This window comes from Erpetoichthys calabaricus, chromosome 16 (assembly GCF_900747795.2).
Source record: "Erpetoichthys calabaricus chromosome 16, fErpCal1.3, whole genome shotgun sequence".
Classification (NCBI taxonomy): domain Eukaryota; kingdom Metazoa; phylum Chordata; class Cladistia; order Polypteriformes; family Polypteridae; genus Erpetoichthys; species Erpetoichthys calabaricus.
In genome coordinates this window covers 66,928,124-66,947,574 of record NC_041409.2, presented here as the reverse complement: position 1 = coordinate 66,947,574, position 19,451 = coordinate 66,928,124, and the positions used below count along the sequence as shown (strand labels likewise).

At 38.7% G+C, this 19,451-nt stretch overlaps 1 protein-coding gene across 1 annotated transcript in view; it reads left to right on the top strand.

Moving 5' to 3' along the window:
* LOC114666900 (intraflagellar transport protein 43 homolog A) overlaps positions 1–15,803 on the top strand; it is a 120,465-nt gene extending 104,662 nt beyond the window's left edge. Inside the window, exons 6-9 of the mRNA XM_028821941.2 lie at positions 5,839–5,911; positions 9,917–9,992; positions 15,334–15,396; positions 15,516–15,803. Of these exons, the coding sequence (XP_028677774.1) occupies positions 5,839–5,911; positions 9,917–9,992; positions 15,334–15,396; positions 15,516–15,635 (332 nt within the window). The 3' untranslated portion in view covers positions 15,636–15,803. The remainder of the gene's footprint in view (positions 1–5,838; positions 5,912–9,916; positions 9,993–15,333; positions 15,397–15,515) is intronic.
* Positions 15,804–19,451: the final 3,648 nt, after the last annotated feature.

Genomic DNA, 19,451 nt, shown 5'->3' with positions numbered 1-19,451 from the left:
ACCTGTGTACAGTATCAGGTTGGAAGACCATGTGCTAAAGTGGCAAAATCCATAGCAGATTAATTGGTTTTAAACTGTAATATCCTACCAAGAGCAGAAATTAGCAGATGTAGTCTGAAGGACATAACTGAAAAGGTCATAACAGATATGTAATGATTCACAATAACAATAGGGTATCATGTACATTCCTCAAATAATCTGCTGAGTTGCTTATTAAATTTAAAGCAAACATTCATTTTGGTGGAGCTGAGTCAGTGTTTGAGGTGTGCAGTAATGCTGTTGTATTGTGTGGGAATATGGGATCTTTGATCACTTGTTAAGTACATGACATTATCTCTTTAACATGTAGAGAAAACCAGCTTCTATGTTTACGAACTTGTTGACAGTTACACATTTCTCACTTAGTATCATATTCTTGATGTGCTGTCTGTTTTACAAGTTAAACAGGCAGGCATACTTGAATTGGACCTCAAGATGCCTATAGTGACTGTGCCTTATTGGGGACATACAGATTTTTATAATTTATGTTTCTCATATTTTGATCATTAAGGTTTCATCCATACAGCTATATGTTCCTTTATAAATATAGAAATTAGTCTCACTTTACCTCTTTCATCCACACTACCCTGGTATTTTTAACCCCTGAAAATGGAGACTTTGAAAACACCTTCCAGAGCCATATACTTCTGAAAATTGCAGAATGAAAGGGTGGAAATGTAGAGTTTTGAAAATCAGATGATAATCATACTCTTATTGGCTAGTGTTTATTACATAGCCTTTCCCTCATTGAGTCCTGCTCATTATATTGACTTATTCCCTGAATGGTTACCATTCACACAAAAAAAAAAAAAAAACATTCTAACATGGCGGGCACAGAAGAGTTGCTTTCCATGGTGCTTGTTTATTTTACTTACATGTATGCATCTAAATTGCATTTTGTACAGTTTACGTTCTGCATATACCCGCAAAAAGAAAATAATTTACCCATTGATACAGTTTTGCAGTGAGTCCCATGGCTGGTGGTATTATCACCCCTTCTAAGATTTTTTTCACTAAATTGCATAAGCTCAGTGAAGATGAACAACATTGTCATATGTGTTTTCGGTCATTTTAGTGAGACAGATATTTTATTAAACAATGTGAAAACACTGGTATTGATGGTGATTGTTTTTGTTTAACAACTCCGTTTTTAAATGAAAATGTACTTGTGTGAGCATCACCTAAGTTGAAAAGCTTAAAAATTACAGCCTGGCTTCACTTTGGTTTTTTTCATCCCATTCATTGTAAGATGCACAAAATTCTGTATTTGCAAGATCTAGTTTGTATTGGTTCATTTCTCAGTGACATGTGAAGAGTCTTTCACATACAGTAATATGAAATGGTGGTGTTTTTACAAATTTGTAAATGAATGGCCTACTTAAAAAAGGTTGAGGAAGTGTTTGGTTTAATTGCATTCACAGTTGCAAACACACTTACATAGCTCTTTGTCATTTCTCAATCTGGAATGAAAGAAAGCTGTCTGGTATAAATGTATGCCAACATTGGTTGGTTGCCAGTATCAAAGGATACTGACTGGTGCCAACAGTTTATTGGCAACATAGCTTTATGTTTTAAGGATGAAAATGACTTTAATAAGACAAGAACAAAGTAGTTTGCTGTTCTGTGCAAATACTACTTAATAGTGTATTAATAGGGCAATTTACATAATATCATCTAAGTTTGCCATCCTTTGACACTTTGGATTCAAACTTAGCTTTATTGTATTATATGCATGAGGAATACCCTGGGAGGAGTTATGGTTTCAAATGTTATGAAGTGATACCTGGTGATTATTATATCTTATTCTAGTTCAGCCACACCACTCACCGGACTCCCATCACAACTCCCATCCTTTTCTTTTACCTTGTGGGTAGAAAACCAGTTTGACAACTCCCCACAGTTTCTTTCAGCTGAGTCCAAATGGGCTAAGTAGGTGGCTCAACCACCAGGCGCTCATTGACCTCAAAACTCTTAAATCTTTCTCAAGAATTGAGTCTCATGTTTATTTTTCTAAACAAACTGAGGTTCAACATTCAAGCATGTAGTGAGAACTCCTTTAATAGGAGCTCTGCCAAACAGAGTCCCTTGGGAGTACCTGAGAATTCCCCCAAAACTAGAGATGGAGTGACTTGGTCTTCCTAAATCAGAATATTGAAATTTTTATTATTCTTTTTACAATTATTTTTATAACCATTTGGCTAATAACACCATGCAGCACATCAGTCAATTGCTGTCAGCACCCCAGTAGTCTATTAATGACTTTTTTTATTTAAAAGATGACTATCTGCATTTCCCTTCCTGTTCTCCCTAGCTAGGATTTGTTTTGGGGCATTCTGCTTCTTGTTCTTCAGTTTTGTACAGAATATTTTGGATATTTTCATTGAGTTTTCGTTATTATTTTTGTGAGCATTGTCCATGATGTAATAAGAGTGTGGTATGCACTGCCTAAAGATTCTAAAAAGCAATGAAGACTAGTCTACGCAGGGAAATAATAAAGAGACAGGATATAGTTTGTGTCAACCCAGCGAAGAATCTTCACTTTGAGTTTGTTTTGTATATTGGCTTTGGTAGAATGTGATTCACATCTCTGTGAAACAGACTCTCGCTTATTAAACGACTCTCCCCAGCTTTGGTGTAAGCTATGCTGCCACTCTAGACAATTCAGTTTTATAGCTCCCCTTCTAATTTTCAGCTTCATAACTATTACGCAATCACATACAAAATCTGTGTACAGTCCAACGTGTCCTTATACACACACAGAGTAAATGCTATAGCGCTATGGCTTTCATGCTTTTCAACAGTCATATTTAGGCTATATAATATACATAGTGGAAATCTTGAGCCCAAGACCTTAATGACAGTTTGATACACAAATCCTGCACAGTGATGCACCGTCTCTCTCATTGCATGTTGACAGACAAAGAGTGGATGTCTATGAGAAAAGTTTTGGGCAAACCAGACTGGCAGCATACATAAACATAATAAATACATCATGACATTATTAAGTATTTTTATTTTATTAATTACGTTTAGCTTCCTGAAGTGTGTAAGCCAGACCTTAATGGCTGAACAGGTCATAAGTTCAATGAGCCTTTCTGGTATATTTTTTGTTTTTTTTTTATATTTCTATTCTGCACTTTGCTGACATATGGTAATGTCTGACTCTGCTGATGTGAACTGCTGCTAGTGCCATAGATGTGGAAGTGGGTGTCCTTAGCTGGGACTGTGTTGGCTGTTCTACAAAGTAACAGAGAAGGCTTAGCAAAATGACATGCTCTGCCATCAAGTTCGTAATTGTTTACATAATAGTTTAAAGTGGTATATTTGGAGAGTGTCATCTCTAAACATTTTGCCATCCTGGTTGAAGTACCATTTTAGGTGATTGCCTTGTCCATCTACTGTATATGGAGGGGCTGCCCCTGACTCTCCCTTTGCTATTCCATGCTCTTCCTGTATACGTTGCTGACTAATTTTAGTGAATCTGTTTTGGGTTTTTTATGCTTTCTCTGCACCTGATGTGTCAATACACTCAGTACCAGGTATCCAGAGCGCTTTGTTTGTTAAACAGAAGATCAGATGCTAACAATGCAATTCTTAGTTTTAGTACATTTTAGAATACTTTGGTTTCAAACAGCGCAAAACATATAGTCATATGAGAAAGTTTGGGAACCCCTCTTAATTCTTTGGATTTTTGTTTATCATTGGCTGAGCTTTCAAAGTAGCAACTTCCTTGTAATATATGACATGCCTTATGGAAACAGTAGTATTTCAGCAGTGACATTAAGTTTATTGGATTAACAAAGTATGCAATATGCATCATAACAAAATTAGACTGGTGCATAAATTTGGGCACCCCAACAGAGATATTACATCAATACTTACTGAATACTCCTTTTGCAAATATAACAGCCTCTAGACGCCTCCTATAGCCTTTGATGAGTGTCTGGATTCGGGATGTAGGTATTTTTGACCATTCTTCCATACAAAATCAGTTAAATTTGATGGCTGCCGAGCATGGACAGCCTGCTTCAAATCATCCCATAGATTTTCGATGATATTCAAGTCAGGGGACTGTGATGGCCATTCCAGAACATTGTACTTTTCCCTCTGCATGAATGCCTTTGTAGATTTCGAACTGTATTTTGGGTCATTGTCTTGTTGGAATATCCAACATCTGTGTAACTTTAGCTTTGTGACTGATGCTTGAATCCTTAAGAATTTGTTGATATTGGGTTGAATTCATCTGACCCTTGACTTTAACCAGGGCCCCAGTCCCTGAACTAGTCACACAGCCCCACAGCATGATGGAACCTCCACCAAATTTGAAAAGTAGGTAGCAGGTGTTTTTCTTGGAATGCGATGTTCTTCTTCCGCCATGCAAAGCACTTTTTGTTCTGACCAAATAACTCAATTTTTGTCTCATCAGTCCAAAGCACTTTGTTCCAAAATTAATCTGGCTTCTCTAAATGAGCATTTGCATACAACAAGCGACTCTGTTTGTGGTGTGAGTGCAGAAAGGGCTTCTTTCTCATCACCCTGCCATACAGATGGTCTTTGTGCAAATTGCGCTGAATTGTAGAACGATGTACAGATACACCATCTGCAGCAAGATGTTCTTGCAGGTCTTTGGAGGTGATCTGTGGGTTGTCTGTAACCATTCTTACAATCCTGCACATATGCCACTCCTGTATTTTTCTTGGCCTGCCAGACCTGGTTTGACAGCAACTGTGCCTGTGGCCTTCCATTTCCTGATTACATTTCTTACAGTTGAAACTGACGGTTTAAACCTCTGAGATAGCTTTTTGTAGCCTTCCCCTAAATCATGATACTGAACAGTCTTTGATTTCAGATCTTTTGAGAGTTGCTTTGAGGATCCCATGCTGTCACTCTTTAGAGGAGAGTCAAAGGGAAGCACAATTTGCAATTGACCACCTTAAATACCTTTTCTCATGATTGGACACACCTCCGTATGAGTTCAAGGCTTAATGAGCTAATCCAACCAATTCGGTGTTGCAAGTCATCAGAACTGAGCAGTTACATGCATTCAAATCAGCAAAATTACAAGGGTTTCCAAATTTTTGCACAGCCAGTTTTTCACATTTGACTTAATTTCATACAACTAAATACTGCTTCACTAAAAATCTTTGTTCGGAAAACACCCTAGTACTCAGATGTTCCTAGGAAATGAAAGACATACCACTGTTCTCTTTTTTGTTGAAAGTACAGTTAATTATTATGCAGGCTGAGAGGTATTCCCAAACTTTGTCATATGACTGTAAATCTCATCTTAATCTGTCTCAATAAAATGAAATTATTTTAGACTTATATCAGGAATCTGTTTTCAGGTGTGCTTCATCTGAACTATGCATTCTTAATGTGACAATGTATGGTGCATTCTGTTTTGTCTGTAGTTCTACTTAGGCTTGAAATTGTGAGTATGTTTCACATTCAGGGTCAGTTTTATGTTTTCAGTTTTGGGTGAAAATCAAAAACGTGTCTCTACCACACTTTTACACATTTAATGAAGAGTAATTAGAATTATTTTTTAAACAAATAAATAAGAGAAGTTTAATGTACATGTGTGTCATACTATGGCCTGGCACTCACTCCATTCAGGGCTTTTCCCTACTTTGTGCTGCATGATTGGGTTAGGTTGCTTTACTCAGTGGGTAGGTAGATCTTAATATTAGATATTATGGGATTCCAGCCAGATTCTCTGAGTATAACTGTTGCTTAAATGGTGTCTCATGGATAGTTATTGTCTAAAACGTCGTCTTTGCCATGTTGTATTTTTATCAGACATTCCAGTGATTCCCGACTTAGAGGACGTTCAAGAAGAGGACCTGACCATGCAGGTTGCAGCACCTCCCAGGTAACCAGTTGTTTTACTGGATGTGTGATTCTTAATGTTTGATTTCTCACAGAGATTAGGTGCCTGAATCTGAATGGGATAAATAGGATGTATTTGTTTTCCTCTTCTGATCTTCAAGGCTGACTGTCTGTTTCTTTCGTTAATTAGACCAGTGGTCCCCAGCCTTTTTGACAGCAAGGACCACTTTATTAGATGCAAATTTTTCCACGGACTGGTGGGTGGGTCGGGGGGGGGGGGCACTTTTATACACAATTTACATAATATTTCTGTTATTAAGCAGTTCGCATACATTTGCAACCCGAGATTTTTTTCTTTTTTTTGCATATAACAAAGACATGCTTTGCATTTGCCATTCCAACAGATTGCACATCACAAACATTAACACTGCTATCTTTTTTTCGTGTCTGCCGTTTCTATAGGAGGGTGACAATGAGTTAAATTCCAATGGATGTTTTTCAAATGTTGGCAAGCAATAAGCAAAAGGTATCACCGAAAACCACAGAAAACAAAAACAGCAAAAAAAAAAAAAACAGTACGAGGAAAGTTCGAAGAAAGAGACTTTTTTTACAATGTTTCTGTTTGGGGATCGTTGTGCAAACGTGCACAACTGAGCTGCGACCACAGATCTAACTGCTCTGTGGATGATTGTTCAAGCATTTCAAAGTCACTTCGTTGTAATGAAAGTATCTGCTGAATGTAGCCTACTTCGTAGTAACGCGATTTCTATAGACTCGTGTCATATGGGGAAACTGTCGGGACCATAAAAATACTTTGTTGTAATACTCTCTCACCTCGGTCTCTTACCAATAGATTACACACAGAAACATATGATGTATGCCCTGTTTGGCCCCTCATAGTCTCTCTCCTCTCTCTGTGCCATTGCAAAGCCCCGCCCGCCTAGCGTTCTGAAAAGTCTGAGTGAGTCTCCGTTGCCAGCAGTTCTCTCGCGGCCCGGCTGTCAGACGGCTGCGGCCCGGTAGTGGGCCGCGGACCGGGGGTTGGGGACCCCTGAATTAGACCATTTATACTGTGAACACTAAGAGAAACACAAAGCAGTAAATAAACTCAAAATGATCAGATATGCCAGGAACAATTTCACTGTACACATGACAATTATGACCTTAACATGCATGCATGGTTGTCCCACAAATGCCGTGCTACCAAGGACTTGGTAACTATAAATCGACAGTTTCTTCAACTTACCTCCCAGTAAACTTCCTATTTGTTTGTTCTTGACATGAATAGGCAATTTAAACTACAGGCTGAGATTAATTCCATGTGAAATCATCACACTCTTGTACCTCATTGTCACAGATTTAACAAAACTTGACAGGGTGATTTAGTCATATGAGTAACCCAGGGAACTAAAATTGCACGTGTCATTATTAAGGGAGATTTAAGCTAACAAATTTTGAATTAATTGGGGGGGAGTTTGGATTATGACGTTGACTGACTATATCTCACTAAGTATAAGTTGCACAGAAATAGTTTTATTATTGTTTTAAATCTCTTCTACAACTCTCTATTTTGCATAAATGCTATTCTACTACCAAAATGAAAATTTACCATGTTATGAATGGGTATAATATTAAAAATTGAATAGTGAAAAATCCTATATTTTAAAATTGGTCAGCTTTTTACTAAAGCTATGAACATCTCCAGAAAATTTGATCTTTGGTTTTCACTGCTGAGCTATCGTTACTTATCTGAAGTGTGCGTCAGAAACACAATTCCTTACAATGAGAGACACTGGCCTACTAAAATGGGCCTTGAATTAAGTAAATAATTTTTGAGATCATGCACTCTCTCATGGTATGTTTTCAGAAAATACGGATCAAACCTTTCCTCATAAACCTGAAAAACTAACACAAAAACTAAACTGAAACTAGATGGACTCTTCGACCACTAGAGCGAGAAAAGAAATTCAACTTTGCTGGAATCATAAATAAGTTATGTACAAGCTGTACTGTTTGAATGGTAAGGTGGGAATGTAAGAACATAAACAATGGATACACTCTCAATTTATACTCCATCAGAGCCTTTGATGCAACAGTTGTGTCTTAGCTTGAAATTGTGTATGTCTGTCCTGTTGCTGTCACAGGTTCACCTACTAAAAGCACATCCTGATGATCCATGATGAGTGTAACAGATAGGTATGGGAATGAGTAGTATGTAGATTGTCCATGAGGATGTAAAAATTTCAGTCTCAACTCTACAGTGCTGTGCATAGTTTTTTCAATACATCCTAGCCACGTATGTCCATCTCCAGATTTTGAGGGACCAGCCATATGTTCAGGATCAGGAGGGTCTGCTATGTCACTACTGGAAGAATCAGACTGACAGATCTGTTTGTTCTCTGGTGTGAGTTTTGATAGTCTCACACAGCAGTTTGTGCAGAGGCGCTGACCTTAAATTGAGACTTGGGTGATCCTGTATTGCTGTCGAAGGCACATCTCTTAAAGCATGGGTTATCTTCTCAAGATGACATTTGAAAGGGTCACAATAAGATTTCTGATTGAGTCTAAACAACTTCTTTACCAAAGACATTATGAAAATGTATGCTGCTGCAGCAAAGACAATGTTTTTATCTCCACCAGGTAATTGACATCATCTGCTATTGATTAATTACACCTGACCAATTTGCACACCTTGCTCCCCTTTGATTAATGCAGGGCGGAGCATTAGCATTTATTAGCCACATTGGAATGGGACCTTTTCACAGCAGCCATTTTGACATGAAACAGTATGGCAAGCACAGGTTTCACTAATGACATTAATGAAGTTTCTGTTCAATTTCAGTGTAGTATAACAGGAACCCTAATTAATGCCATTACTTATACCTGTGCATGCCATACTATTTCATGTCAATATGGTTGGTATGAAAAAGGCCCATTAGTGATATTAAACCATATAATGCCACTTTAAAGTAATGATAGTTCAGCAACAACTCAAAAACCAAAGACCAAATTTTTTGGAGATGTTCTTGACATTATAAGCTAGCTTTAGTAAAATATTGACCAATTTTAAAATTAGTTTTTTTCGCTATTCAGTTTTTAATATTATACTCACTCATAACATGGTAATTCTTATTTTGGGGATAGCATAGTAGTTATGCATTAAAATAATATGAAGACAATTTGTGTGCAACTTATACTTTGGGAGATGTAGTTAGTCAAAGTCATCCCCCACCCCGCCACCCAAATAAGTTCAAATTTTGTTAGCTTAAATCTCTCTTAATATTAATCCAAGACGCATGCAATTTTAGTTCCGTGGGTTATTCATATGACCAAATCAGCATGCCAAGTATTTTTAAAATCTGTGATTATGAGGTTTGAAGGTGTGATGATTTGACATGGAATTCTACAGTATGGTGACCATCATGTTAACCTGACCTGACTATGGCCCCTGGGACTTTGTACCTTTCTCATTAAAGCTATAATATGCTGTAGTCACATTATAAGCCCCACTTGTATACTTCAGGGCTACTACTGTGGTGACTTTGTACTTGTAACTTACTATTTACATCTGAGACAGGGGATGGTGCTTGAATATATCCTTTCACAACACTCTTTAAAGACCAGCTTTCCCAACACTTTTGCTACCCTCATGTTTGGCTCTAGGGGTGATTCTTGTGACTGAAAATCTGTCCCCTCCTATCCTCTCGCACCATATGGGCAGAGAACACTATGAAGTGTCCTGCTTAGTATTTTCTTTGAGGGGAGGTTGCTTGAAGTTTCTTTTGAATGCTACTAAAAATCAGTTGCCACAAATGAACAAACTCCTCTAGCTTCAACATGTTTTTCATTACATGCAAGACTGAGAAGTGCCTGCTGGAGTCAATGCCTTTGGTCTCTCTGATTCTAATAAATTCATTTGTATGGATGGCATATCAACAAGGATTAGGAAGAGACCTCATCTGGATCTAGTGCCTCCTCATTGTTTGTCCACAGTCTCTTCTGTCCCTCTAGTATCAGTTCTTATGTACTTTTTCTGTGTTTGTTTCAGCATTCAGGTGAATCGGGTGATGACTTATCGGGATCTGGACAATGACCTAATGAAGCACTCAGCGTTTCAGACGTTGGTAAGAAGGATGGGATTAAATTCATCTGGACACAGCTAGTCTTGTATTAATGTAATGCTGTCTCTTCTATCCCACATGAAGAATGAGAAGGCAATTAGGGATGGGTATTTCCACAATCATGCACTTGGTATATTTTCTGTTGAGGTGCAAAATACTCCTCTAAATACAAAGGGAACAACAAAATGTCATTGATTTTAAACTTTTGTTTCTGTTGATTCTGTCTTTTTACTCATTTTTGACTGTTTAAATCTCTGTGATCAAAACTGACAAAGTTCAAAGCAACAAGATATACAGTAATCCCTCGCTATATCGCGCTTCGCCTTTCGCGGCTTCACTCCATCGCGGATTTTATATGTAAGCATATCTAAATATATATCGCGGATTTTTTGCTGGTTCGCGGATTTCTGCGGACAATGGGTCTTTTAATTTCTGGTACATGTTTCCTCAGTTGGTTTGCCCAGTTGATTTCATACAAGGGACGCTTTTGGCAGATGGCTGAGAAGCTACCCAACTTACTTTTCTCTCTCTCTCTTGCGCTGACTTTCTCTGATCCTAACGTAGGGGGATTGAGCAGGGGGGCTGTTCGCACACCTAGACGATACGGACGCTCGTCTAAAAATGCTGAAAGATTATCTTCACGTTGCTACCTTCTGTGCAGCTGCTTCCTGAAGCGACATGCTGCAGGGTGTTTCGCATACTTAAAAGCTCGAAGGGCACGTATTGATTTTTGATTGAAAAACAAACTCTGTCTCTCTCTATCTCTCTCTCTCTCTTTCTCTGCTCCTGACAGAGGGGGTGTGAGCTGCCGCCTTCAACAGCTTTGTGCCGCGGTGCTTCGCATACTTAAAAGCCAAACAGCCCTATTGATTTGTTTGCTTTTCTCTATCTCTCTGACAGTCACTGCTCCTGATGCGCACTCCTTTGAAGAGGAAGATGTGTTTGCATTCTTTTAATTGTGAGGCGGAACTGTCATCTCTGTCTTGTCATGGAGCACAGTTTAAACTTTTGAAAAAGAGACAAATGTTTGTTTGCAGTGTTTGAATAACGTTTCTGTCTCTCTACAACCTCCTGTGTTTCTGTGCAAATCTGTGACCCAAGCATGACAATATAAAAATAACCATATAAACATATGGTTTCTACTTCGCGGATTTTCTTATTTCGCGGGGGTTCTAATCCCTCCTCCATCGCGGGGGTTGCGTTCCAGAGCCACCCGCGAAATAAGAAAATCCGCGAAGTAGAAACCATATGTTTATATGGTTATTTTTATATTGTCATGCTTGGGTCACAGATTTGCGAAGAAACACAGGAGGTTGTAGAGAGACAGGAACGTTATTCAAACACTGCAAACAAACATTTGTCTCTTTTTCAAAAGTTTAAACTGTGCTCCATGACAAGACAGAGATGACAGTTCTGTCTCACAATTAAAAGAATGCAAACATATCTTCCTCTTCAAAGGAAACAGAGAGGAAAGCAAACAAATCAATAGGGCTGTTTGGCTTAAGTATGCGAAGCACCGCCGGTACAAAGCTGTTGAAGGCGGCAGCTCACACCCCCTCCGTCAGAAGCAGAGAGAGAGAGAAAAACAAAGTCAAAAATCAATACGTGCCCTTTGAGCTTTTAAGTATGCGAAGCACTGTGCAGCATACTTAAAAGCTGCACACAGAAGGTAGCAACGTGAAGATAATCTTTCAGCATTTTTAGACGAGCGTCCATATCGTCTAGGTGTGCGAACAGCCCCCCTGCTCACACCCCCTACGTCAGGATCAAAGATAGTCAGCGCAAGAGAGAGAGAAAGAAAAGTAAGTTGGGTAGCTTCTCAGCCATCTGCCAATAGCGTCCCTTGTATGAAATCAACTGGGCAAACCAACTGAGGAAGCATGTACCAGAAATTAAAAGACCCATTGTCCTCAGAAATCCGCGAACCAGCAAAAAATCCGCGATATATATTTAAATATGCTTACATATAAAATCCGCGATAGAGTGAAGCCGCGAAAGGCGAAGCGCGATATAGCGAGGGATCACTGTACTGTAGTCACAAGTATGACTGCATTGCAATAGTGTTACACATTTCAATCTATAATGATTCATTAACAATATTTTTAAACAGCCCTGGTTCCAACATGCCACTTTATTGTATCAGTATTTATCTGTCTTTTCTCCTAGATATCTAATCATGTGTATTGAAGCTCCATACACAACAACTATAGTATATGTTTTACAAATAATTTAAGAACATAACTCATGGAAATACAGTAATTCCTCGCTATATCGCGTTTCGCCTTTCGCGGCTTCACTCCATCGCGGATTTTATATGTAAGCATATTTAAATATATATCACGGATTTTTCGCTGCTTCGCGGGTTTCTGCGGACAATGGGTCTTTTAATTTCTGGTACATGCTTCCTCAGTTGGTTTGCCCAGTTGATTTCATACAAGGGACGCTATTGGCAGATGGCTGAGAAGCTACCCAGCTTACTTTTCTCTCTCTCTCTCTTGCGCTGACTCTCTCTGATCCTGACGTAGGGGGTGTGAGCAGGGGGGCTGTTCGCACACCTAGACTATACGGACGCTCGTCTAAAAATGCTGAAAGATTATCTTCACGTTGCTACCTTCTGTGTGCAGCTGCTTCATGAAGCGACTTGCTGCACAGTGCTTCGCATACTTAAATTAATACGTGCCCTTTGAGCTTTTTTCTCTGTCTCTCTCTCTCTCTCTCTCTCTCTCTCTCTCTCTCTCTCTCTCTCTCTCTCTCTCTCTCTCCCTGCTCCTGACGGAGGGGGTGTGAGCTGCCGCCTTCAACAGCTTTGTGCCGCGGTGCTTCACATACTTAAAAGCCAAACAGCTCTATTGATTTGTTTGCTTCACTCCTTTGAAGAGGAAGATATGTTTGTATTCTTTTAATTGTGAGACGGAACTGTCATCTCTGTCTTGTCATGGAGCACAGTTTAAACTTTTGAAAAAGAGACAAATGTTTGTTTGCAGTGTTTGAATAACGTTCCTGTCTCTCTACAACCTCCTGTGTTTCTGCGCAAATCTGTGACCCAAGCATGACAATATAAAAATAACCATATAAACATATGGTTTCTACTTCGCGGATTTTCTTATTTCGCGGGTGGCTCTGGAACGCAACCCCCGCGATGGAGGAGGGATTACTGTACAGACAGAATAATGTTTATCATTTTGTTTAATGTTTACTAGGGGTTTCCTCCCTGCTCGCTTCGCTCGACAACCCCCCCCCGGGCTGCGCTACTTCAAGTCTCTACTGCTCGCATTGTGAAGAGGGGGGCTGAACACTCCCCAAGGAGATGCGGTCGCTCCTCCTAAACCCCCTCTTAAACAGTGATACAATGGGAAAGAAATACCGTTTTTTTTTTTCCCCTCCTCTTTGCTCGATCAGCTGCTGGCTTGCTGCTTGTCAGGTTCTTGCTCTTTTTTTTTAATTTGGCCACACACTTTTTCTATTCCATGACATTCATTATTGTGATGAAATAAGGCAGAGTTTACATTGGACTTCTATTTGTTCAATATTCTGTTTATTCAACTCAAAATACAACCACATTATCAATGCTGCATTTTGTTTAGATACCAGCGCATCTTCATCTGGACCTGACTCTTCTCTGCCTGACTGGGGTTCAGCATAACCACTTATATTTTTCTCATGCCCAGCACACTGCTTTTGTTTTGAATAAAGAGCAAGGGCTAGACAAGGTAGAAGCATGTGACTGGATACCATGTTTGGGACTGGGTTTTGTAGTTTGTTTTTTTTTGTTTTGTTTAAAGGTACAGTTCATGAAAACACACAGTAGGGGAGAGCTTTTACTGAACATGCCAATGTGAGCAAAATTAGTTTGTTGAGAGCTTCTTATTGTTGCTATTGGAAAATGTTTGGTGTATCGCTCATCCCTAGTTACAAACATAAAGAATTTGAAGAATTTTTGGTTTAATTAATTTTTAGAATATATAGTAGTGTTCTTTACAATGAAAAATAAAAAACAATGCATGAGATATTAATCTCGACCATGGGGTTGACATTTGCATGAAAAGGTTTTATAAAAATCATAAAATATAAATTCCGCTTTTGATGTTCCAAAAAAACACCTGTCCTCCAATCCATTTTACAGATCCATTTCTCTTTCCATAATGCAGATAAACAAAGCCAATTCTGGTAGCATTCTCCATTAGTATAGTTTTAAATAAAGCATAGAACAAAGATCATCCACCTCTGTTGTTTTGTTTTTATGTATGCCACAAATGCCATGTAGATTTTGTTCCTACTTAACTGTAAAATGCAAGATAAAATTGTGACAATACCTTGTTCCGCTTTGGCCAAACATACTTCTGTAATTAGGCACTGCAACCCCAAATACATGTACATTTGACCTTTTCCGCTTTATCACTGAAACTGCAGTATTAACTCTTAAATCCACACTGGTTCAGAACTTTTTCAGCCTTTTTTGTGTTTTGTGTGTTATTAATTATGTGCGCTTTTAATATTGTGCATGAAGCCTATATGAGAAAAAAATTCCAAATGAAGCTCAGGAATTGATTAACTTTGCAAAGACTTGAAACATGCATCATGTTCTGTCTCCACGCTTTTCCTTCCTCTTGCTGAGGTTATTATTTTACATTTGCAGCTGCAGTTTACTGCAGGGTCAGCCAAGGTCTTTCAGCTATTTTCATTATTCACTTAATCTTATTAACACAGAACATTTCAACTATAGCATCCCAGTAGTGCCATTGAGGATAGGTAGCTCTGGAGTATAATCATGACTTAACCAAGGCAGCTGTATTTATATGGACTCTCAGCCCTCTGAATTGTCAAGTGTTTTACACCGTAGCAGAGTGAAGTCAGCAACTTCTAAAAATTACTTAAAGCAACCGTTCAAAACTGAATTGGCAATTAGAAATGGAAGTATGAACCTTTGATTGAGGAGCATTCTCCTAACAGGACAATGACAATTTCTTCATCTATCTAGGATTTGCAAGGATGAGCCACCTTGCCTGAAGCATTCAAGCAGTAATAACCCACTAGTCCATTTGTATGGTTTGCTATTCTAGTCATCGGCACACACATTTACTTTTCTTTGATTCCAAATTCATATCTTAAAAAGCTAGGTGCAAGAGTTTAAAATAAAAGTAGTCTTTCTGTTTTTAATTCTGTTTATTTAAGTAGCAGCTTTACAAAGTAAGGTGAACTTTATTTCTATTGGTTGTGTATTAGAAAATGAAATCTTTGTTAATCTATTTTGTGATTGCAAGAAGTAAAAACAACTGATTTAATTATCCAAAAATGCACAGCAAGTCCATTTCTACTATGGTGTTGCCTTTTCTCTTTTGAGTAGGATGGAGAGATTGACCTGAAACTACTCACCAAAGTATTGGCCCCAGAACATGAGGTCAGAGAGGTGAGTCTTGCTGCAGATGTTGTTTGTCTGAGCCCAGTATGGAGGATGTTCTTTCTAGTCTCTCACCTGACAAGCTTTTGGTTGCTAAAAATCTGTCTTTTATTTCTGTGCTTATGCAGGAAGATGTTTGCTGGGACTGGGATCATCTCTTTACTGAAGTCTCTTCAGAGTTGCAGTGTGAGTTGGACCAGGGTGACAAAGATGAACAGAAGCAAATGCCTGTGCCAGTAGTTTCATGATTAAAATCAATGCTAAAGTACCTGTACAGTTTGAAAAAAAGTTAAGCTTTTATTAAGTCTATATTATTCGCGGGACACTTTACTTTTTCAATTTATCCCTTGTACATATATGTTGTATATATACAGTGTGTGTGTGTATGTATATTATACAGTGTGTATATATATATATATACAGTGGGTACGGAAAGTATTCAGACCCCCTTCAATTTTTCACTCTTTGTCATATTGCAGCCATTTGCTAAAATCATTTAAATTAATTTTTTCCCTCATTAATGTACACACAGCACCCCATATTGACAGACAAAAAAAAGAATTTTTGAAATTGTTGCAGATTTATTAAAAAAGAAAAACAGAAATATCACATGGTCCTAAGTATTCAGACCCTTTGCTCAGTATTTAGTAGAAGCACCCTTTTGAGCTAACACAGCCATGAGTCTTCTTGGGAAAGATGCAACAAGTTTTTCACACCTGGATTTGGGGATCCTCTGCCATTTCTCCTTGCAGATCCTCTCCAGTTCTGTCAGGTTGGATGGTAAGCGTTTGTGGACAGCCATTTTTAGGTCTCTCCAGAGATGCTCAATTGGGTTTAAGTCAGGGCTCTGGCTGGGCCATTCAAGAACAGTCATAGAGTTGTTGTGAAGCCACTCCTTCGTTATTTTAGCTGTGTGCTTAGGGTCATTGTCTTGTTGGAAGGTAAACCTTCGGCCCAGTCTGAGGTCCTTAGCACTCTGGAGAAGGTTTTTGTCCAGGATATCCCTGTACTTGGCCGCATTCATCTTTCTCTCGATTGCAACCAGTCGTCCTGTCCCTGCAGCTGAAAAACACCCCCACAGCATGATGCTGACACCGCCATGCTTCACTGTGGGGACTGTATTGGACAAGTGATGAGCAGTGCCTGGTTGTCTCCACACATATCGCTTAGAATTAAGGCCAAAAAGTTCTATCTTGGTCTCATCAGACCATAGAATCTTATTTCTCACCATCTCAAGAGTCCTTCAGGTGTCTTTTAGCAAACTCCATGCGGGAGTTGGCCTTAATTCTAAGTGGTATGTGTGGAGACAACCAGGCACTGCTCATCACTTGTCCAATACAGTCCCCACAGTGAAGCATGGCGGTGGCAGCATCATGCTGTGGGGATGTTTTTCAGCTGCAGGGACAGGATGACTGGTTGCAATCGAGAGAAAGATGAATGCGGCCAAGTACAGGGATATCCTGGACAAAAACCTTCTCCAGAGTGCTAAGGACCTCAGACTGGGCCGAAGGTTTACCTTCCAACAAGACAATGACCCTAAGCACACAGCTAAAATAACGAAGGAGTGGCTTCACAACAACTCTGTGACTGTTCTTGAATGGCCCAGCCAGAGCCCTGACTTAAACCCAATTGAGCATCTCTGGAGAGACCTAAAAATGGCTGTCCACAAACGCTTACCATCCAACCTGACAGAACTGGAGAGGATCTGCAAGGAGAAATGGCAGAGGATCCCCAAATCCAGGTGTGAAAAACTTGTTGCATCTTTCCCAAGAAGACTCATGGCTGTGTTAGCTCAAAAGGGTGCTTCTACTAAATACTGAGCAAAGGGTCTGAATACTTAGGACCATGTGATATTTCAGTTTTTCTTTTTTAATAAATCTGCAACAATTTCAAAAATTCTTTTTTTTGTCTGTCAATATGGGGTGCTGTGTGTACATTAATGAGGGAAAAAATTAATTTAAATGATTTTAGCAAATGGCTGCAATATGACAAAGAGTGAAAAATTGAAGGGGGTCTGAATACTTTCCGTACGCACTGTATATATATATATATATATATATATATATATATATATATATATATATATATATATATTTACATACCTTAATAGCTAATGACATTCTGCTCTCCAGGCATTTTATTATTAAGCTTAATAGCAAAAACTTGTCTCTAGGGTCTGTATTTTTTGAAGTATCTTCACTGGAGCTGACCTAACGCCTGCTTCACTTAACACATTTCCTGCCACATCAGCAGACTGACTCATTGATCTGAAAGCCCCAGCCTGAGGCTGCAAACCACTCGATGGCTAAAAGAATGCTGAATCTCCTTGTGCACTTTGCCACAAAACTAGGCATAATTATGTCATTTTGAAATGAACCACCTTATCAGTGCCAGGGCACATTTTAAATAAAAGCAGATGTTTTTTCCCCCAATAATTTTATCAGTACATTTAATGCCACCATTCTTCATCAGCCTGTTGGCTGAGTGTCAGGATAGACACATGCTCAGTACTTTCTTGGGCCTCATCTTTCCCTGCAGAAGATTTTGCTCCTTTCTAATTTGAAATGCATTGTTGCAACAGATTATTTTGTGAGAGTATATTTTAATCCACCTTGTCATAGGCTGGCATCCCTTCCAGGGCTGGTTCTTTGCTTGTGCCCAGTCCACTTCTCAAATGCTGTCTAGTGAAAAATGTGTATTCACAAGAAGAGTTTTAATGTTTTAATTGGACATAACCTCACCATCAGAGGTCAATTCCCAAATGTAATTAAACCTCACTACTTTTTTATACTGATTTGTGTTTTCTTTTTTGGCATTCAGTTTGTGTATTTACAATTATTTTTTACATTTCAGAAATAACACTTTAGCTTTGTGACATTTGTCAGTGTTTCTCTCTTTAATTAGCTTCTTAATGCTACTGCTATTATTTCATGTATCTGACTTTTTCAATAGGTCGATGGGAATGACACTTCATTAACTTCTTCTCTGCAAGATTCATTACTTGCACCCATGTCTCGAGACACCCTGTTTTAGAATCAAAAATGAGTGTTGAAAAGGCAAAACCAGTATATGAAAGTAAGTCTTTAACACAAGCCTGATCTATTAAATGGCTGTTAAAGGCAAATTTTATCTTAGGCTATTGTGTCATTTTGAATCCTTGTCTTTCAGTACAAACAGAAAATCAAAAAATCGAGAGTTTGAGAATTTTACATGAAAACTTACAGCCTTTCAGGTGTGACACTGGAGGCCCCATCTGTATAATTAAATGTAATCCAACATGTTAAATACATTGCAATGCAATGCATATGCACATGATGTATTTGATTTTGGCATGATTTCATTATGTCATACTTAAAAAATATATCAACAAATGATCGATTGCTTTTCTCTTCGGCAAGGTGCAATGTTTGTTCTGCCCAGTATGGGATGAATCATGAACAACATGGATCTTTAAAAATTGACTGACCAATAACTGCTCTAAATACCAAAGTTCCCTCTTTATGAATAAAAATCTAAATTGTGGGTCTTGGGGTTAGTTTGTTGGGAGCTTCACAAATTGGGTTTTGGTCCTGAAAAATGTGTCAGGCGTATTTGTGAACATGTATACAGTGTTCATAATAAAAGAAGAGAACTTTGATGAGAACATGCCATTTAAGCTGATATATCATCAATCTTTGTTAAGATAACTTTTGAAAAATATTGTCAGGATGTAAAGATACTGGAGTCCCACATTACTCTGGAGCTGATGGACACAAATTGATGCCGAATTTACTGACTTTCTCCTCATTTTTAGAATCTCTCCTTTTAAATTGACTTACAAATGCCTCCCTATCTGAAGTCTAATGATGCTGTCTGGAGAGAGAAGATCTTACGCTAAAGTCTTCAGTCCTGTAAAGAAGTCACTACCTACAAAGGGGGCTCCAGAGCATACCCTTGGAGCAAAGATGGTTTGTTTGATAAGCTGGAGCAGTTTATGGGTGACCAGCTTCTTGCCAGGCAGTGTTTCAAGGCTGAGCTCTGTAGTGTCAGGAGTGATATAAAACATTAAAATCAAACAGAAAAAG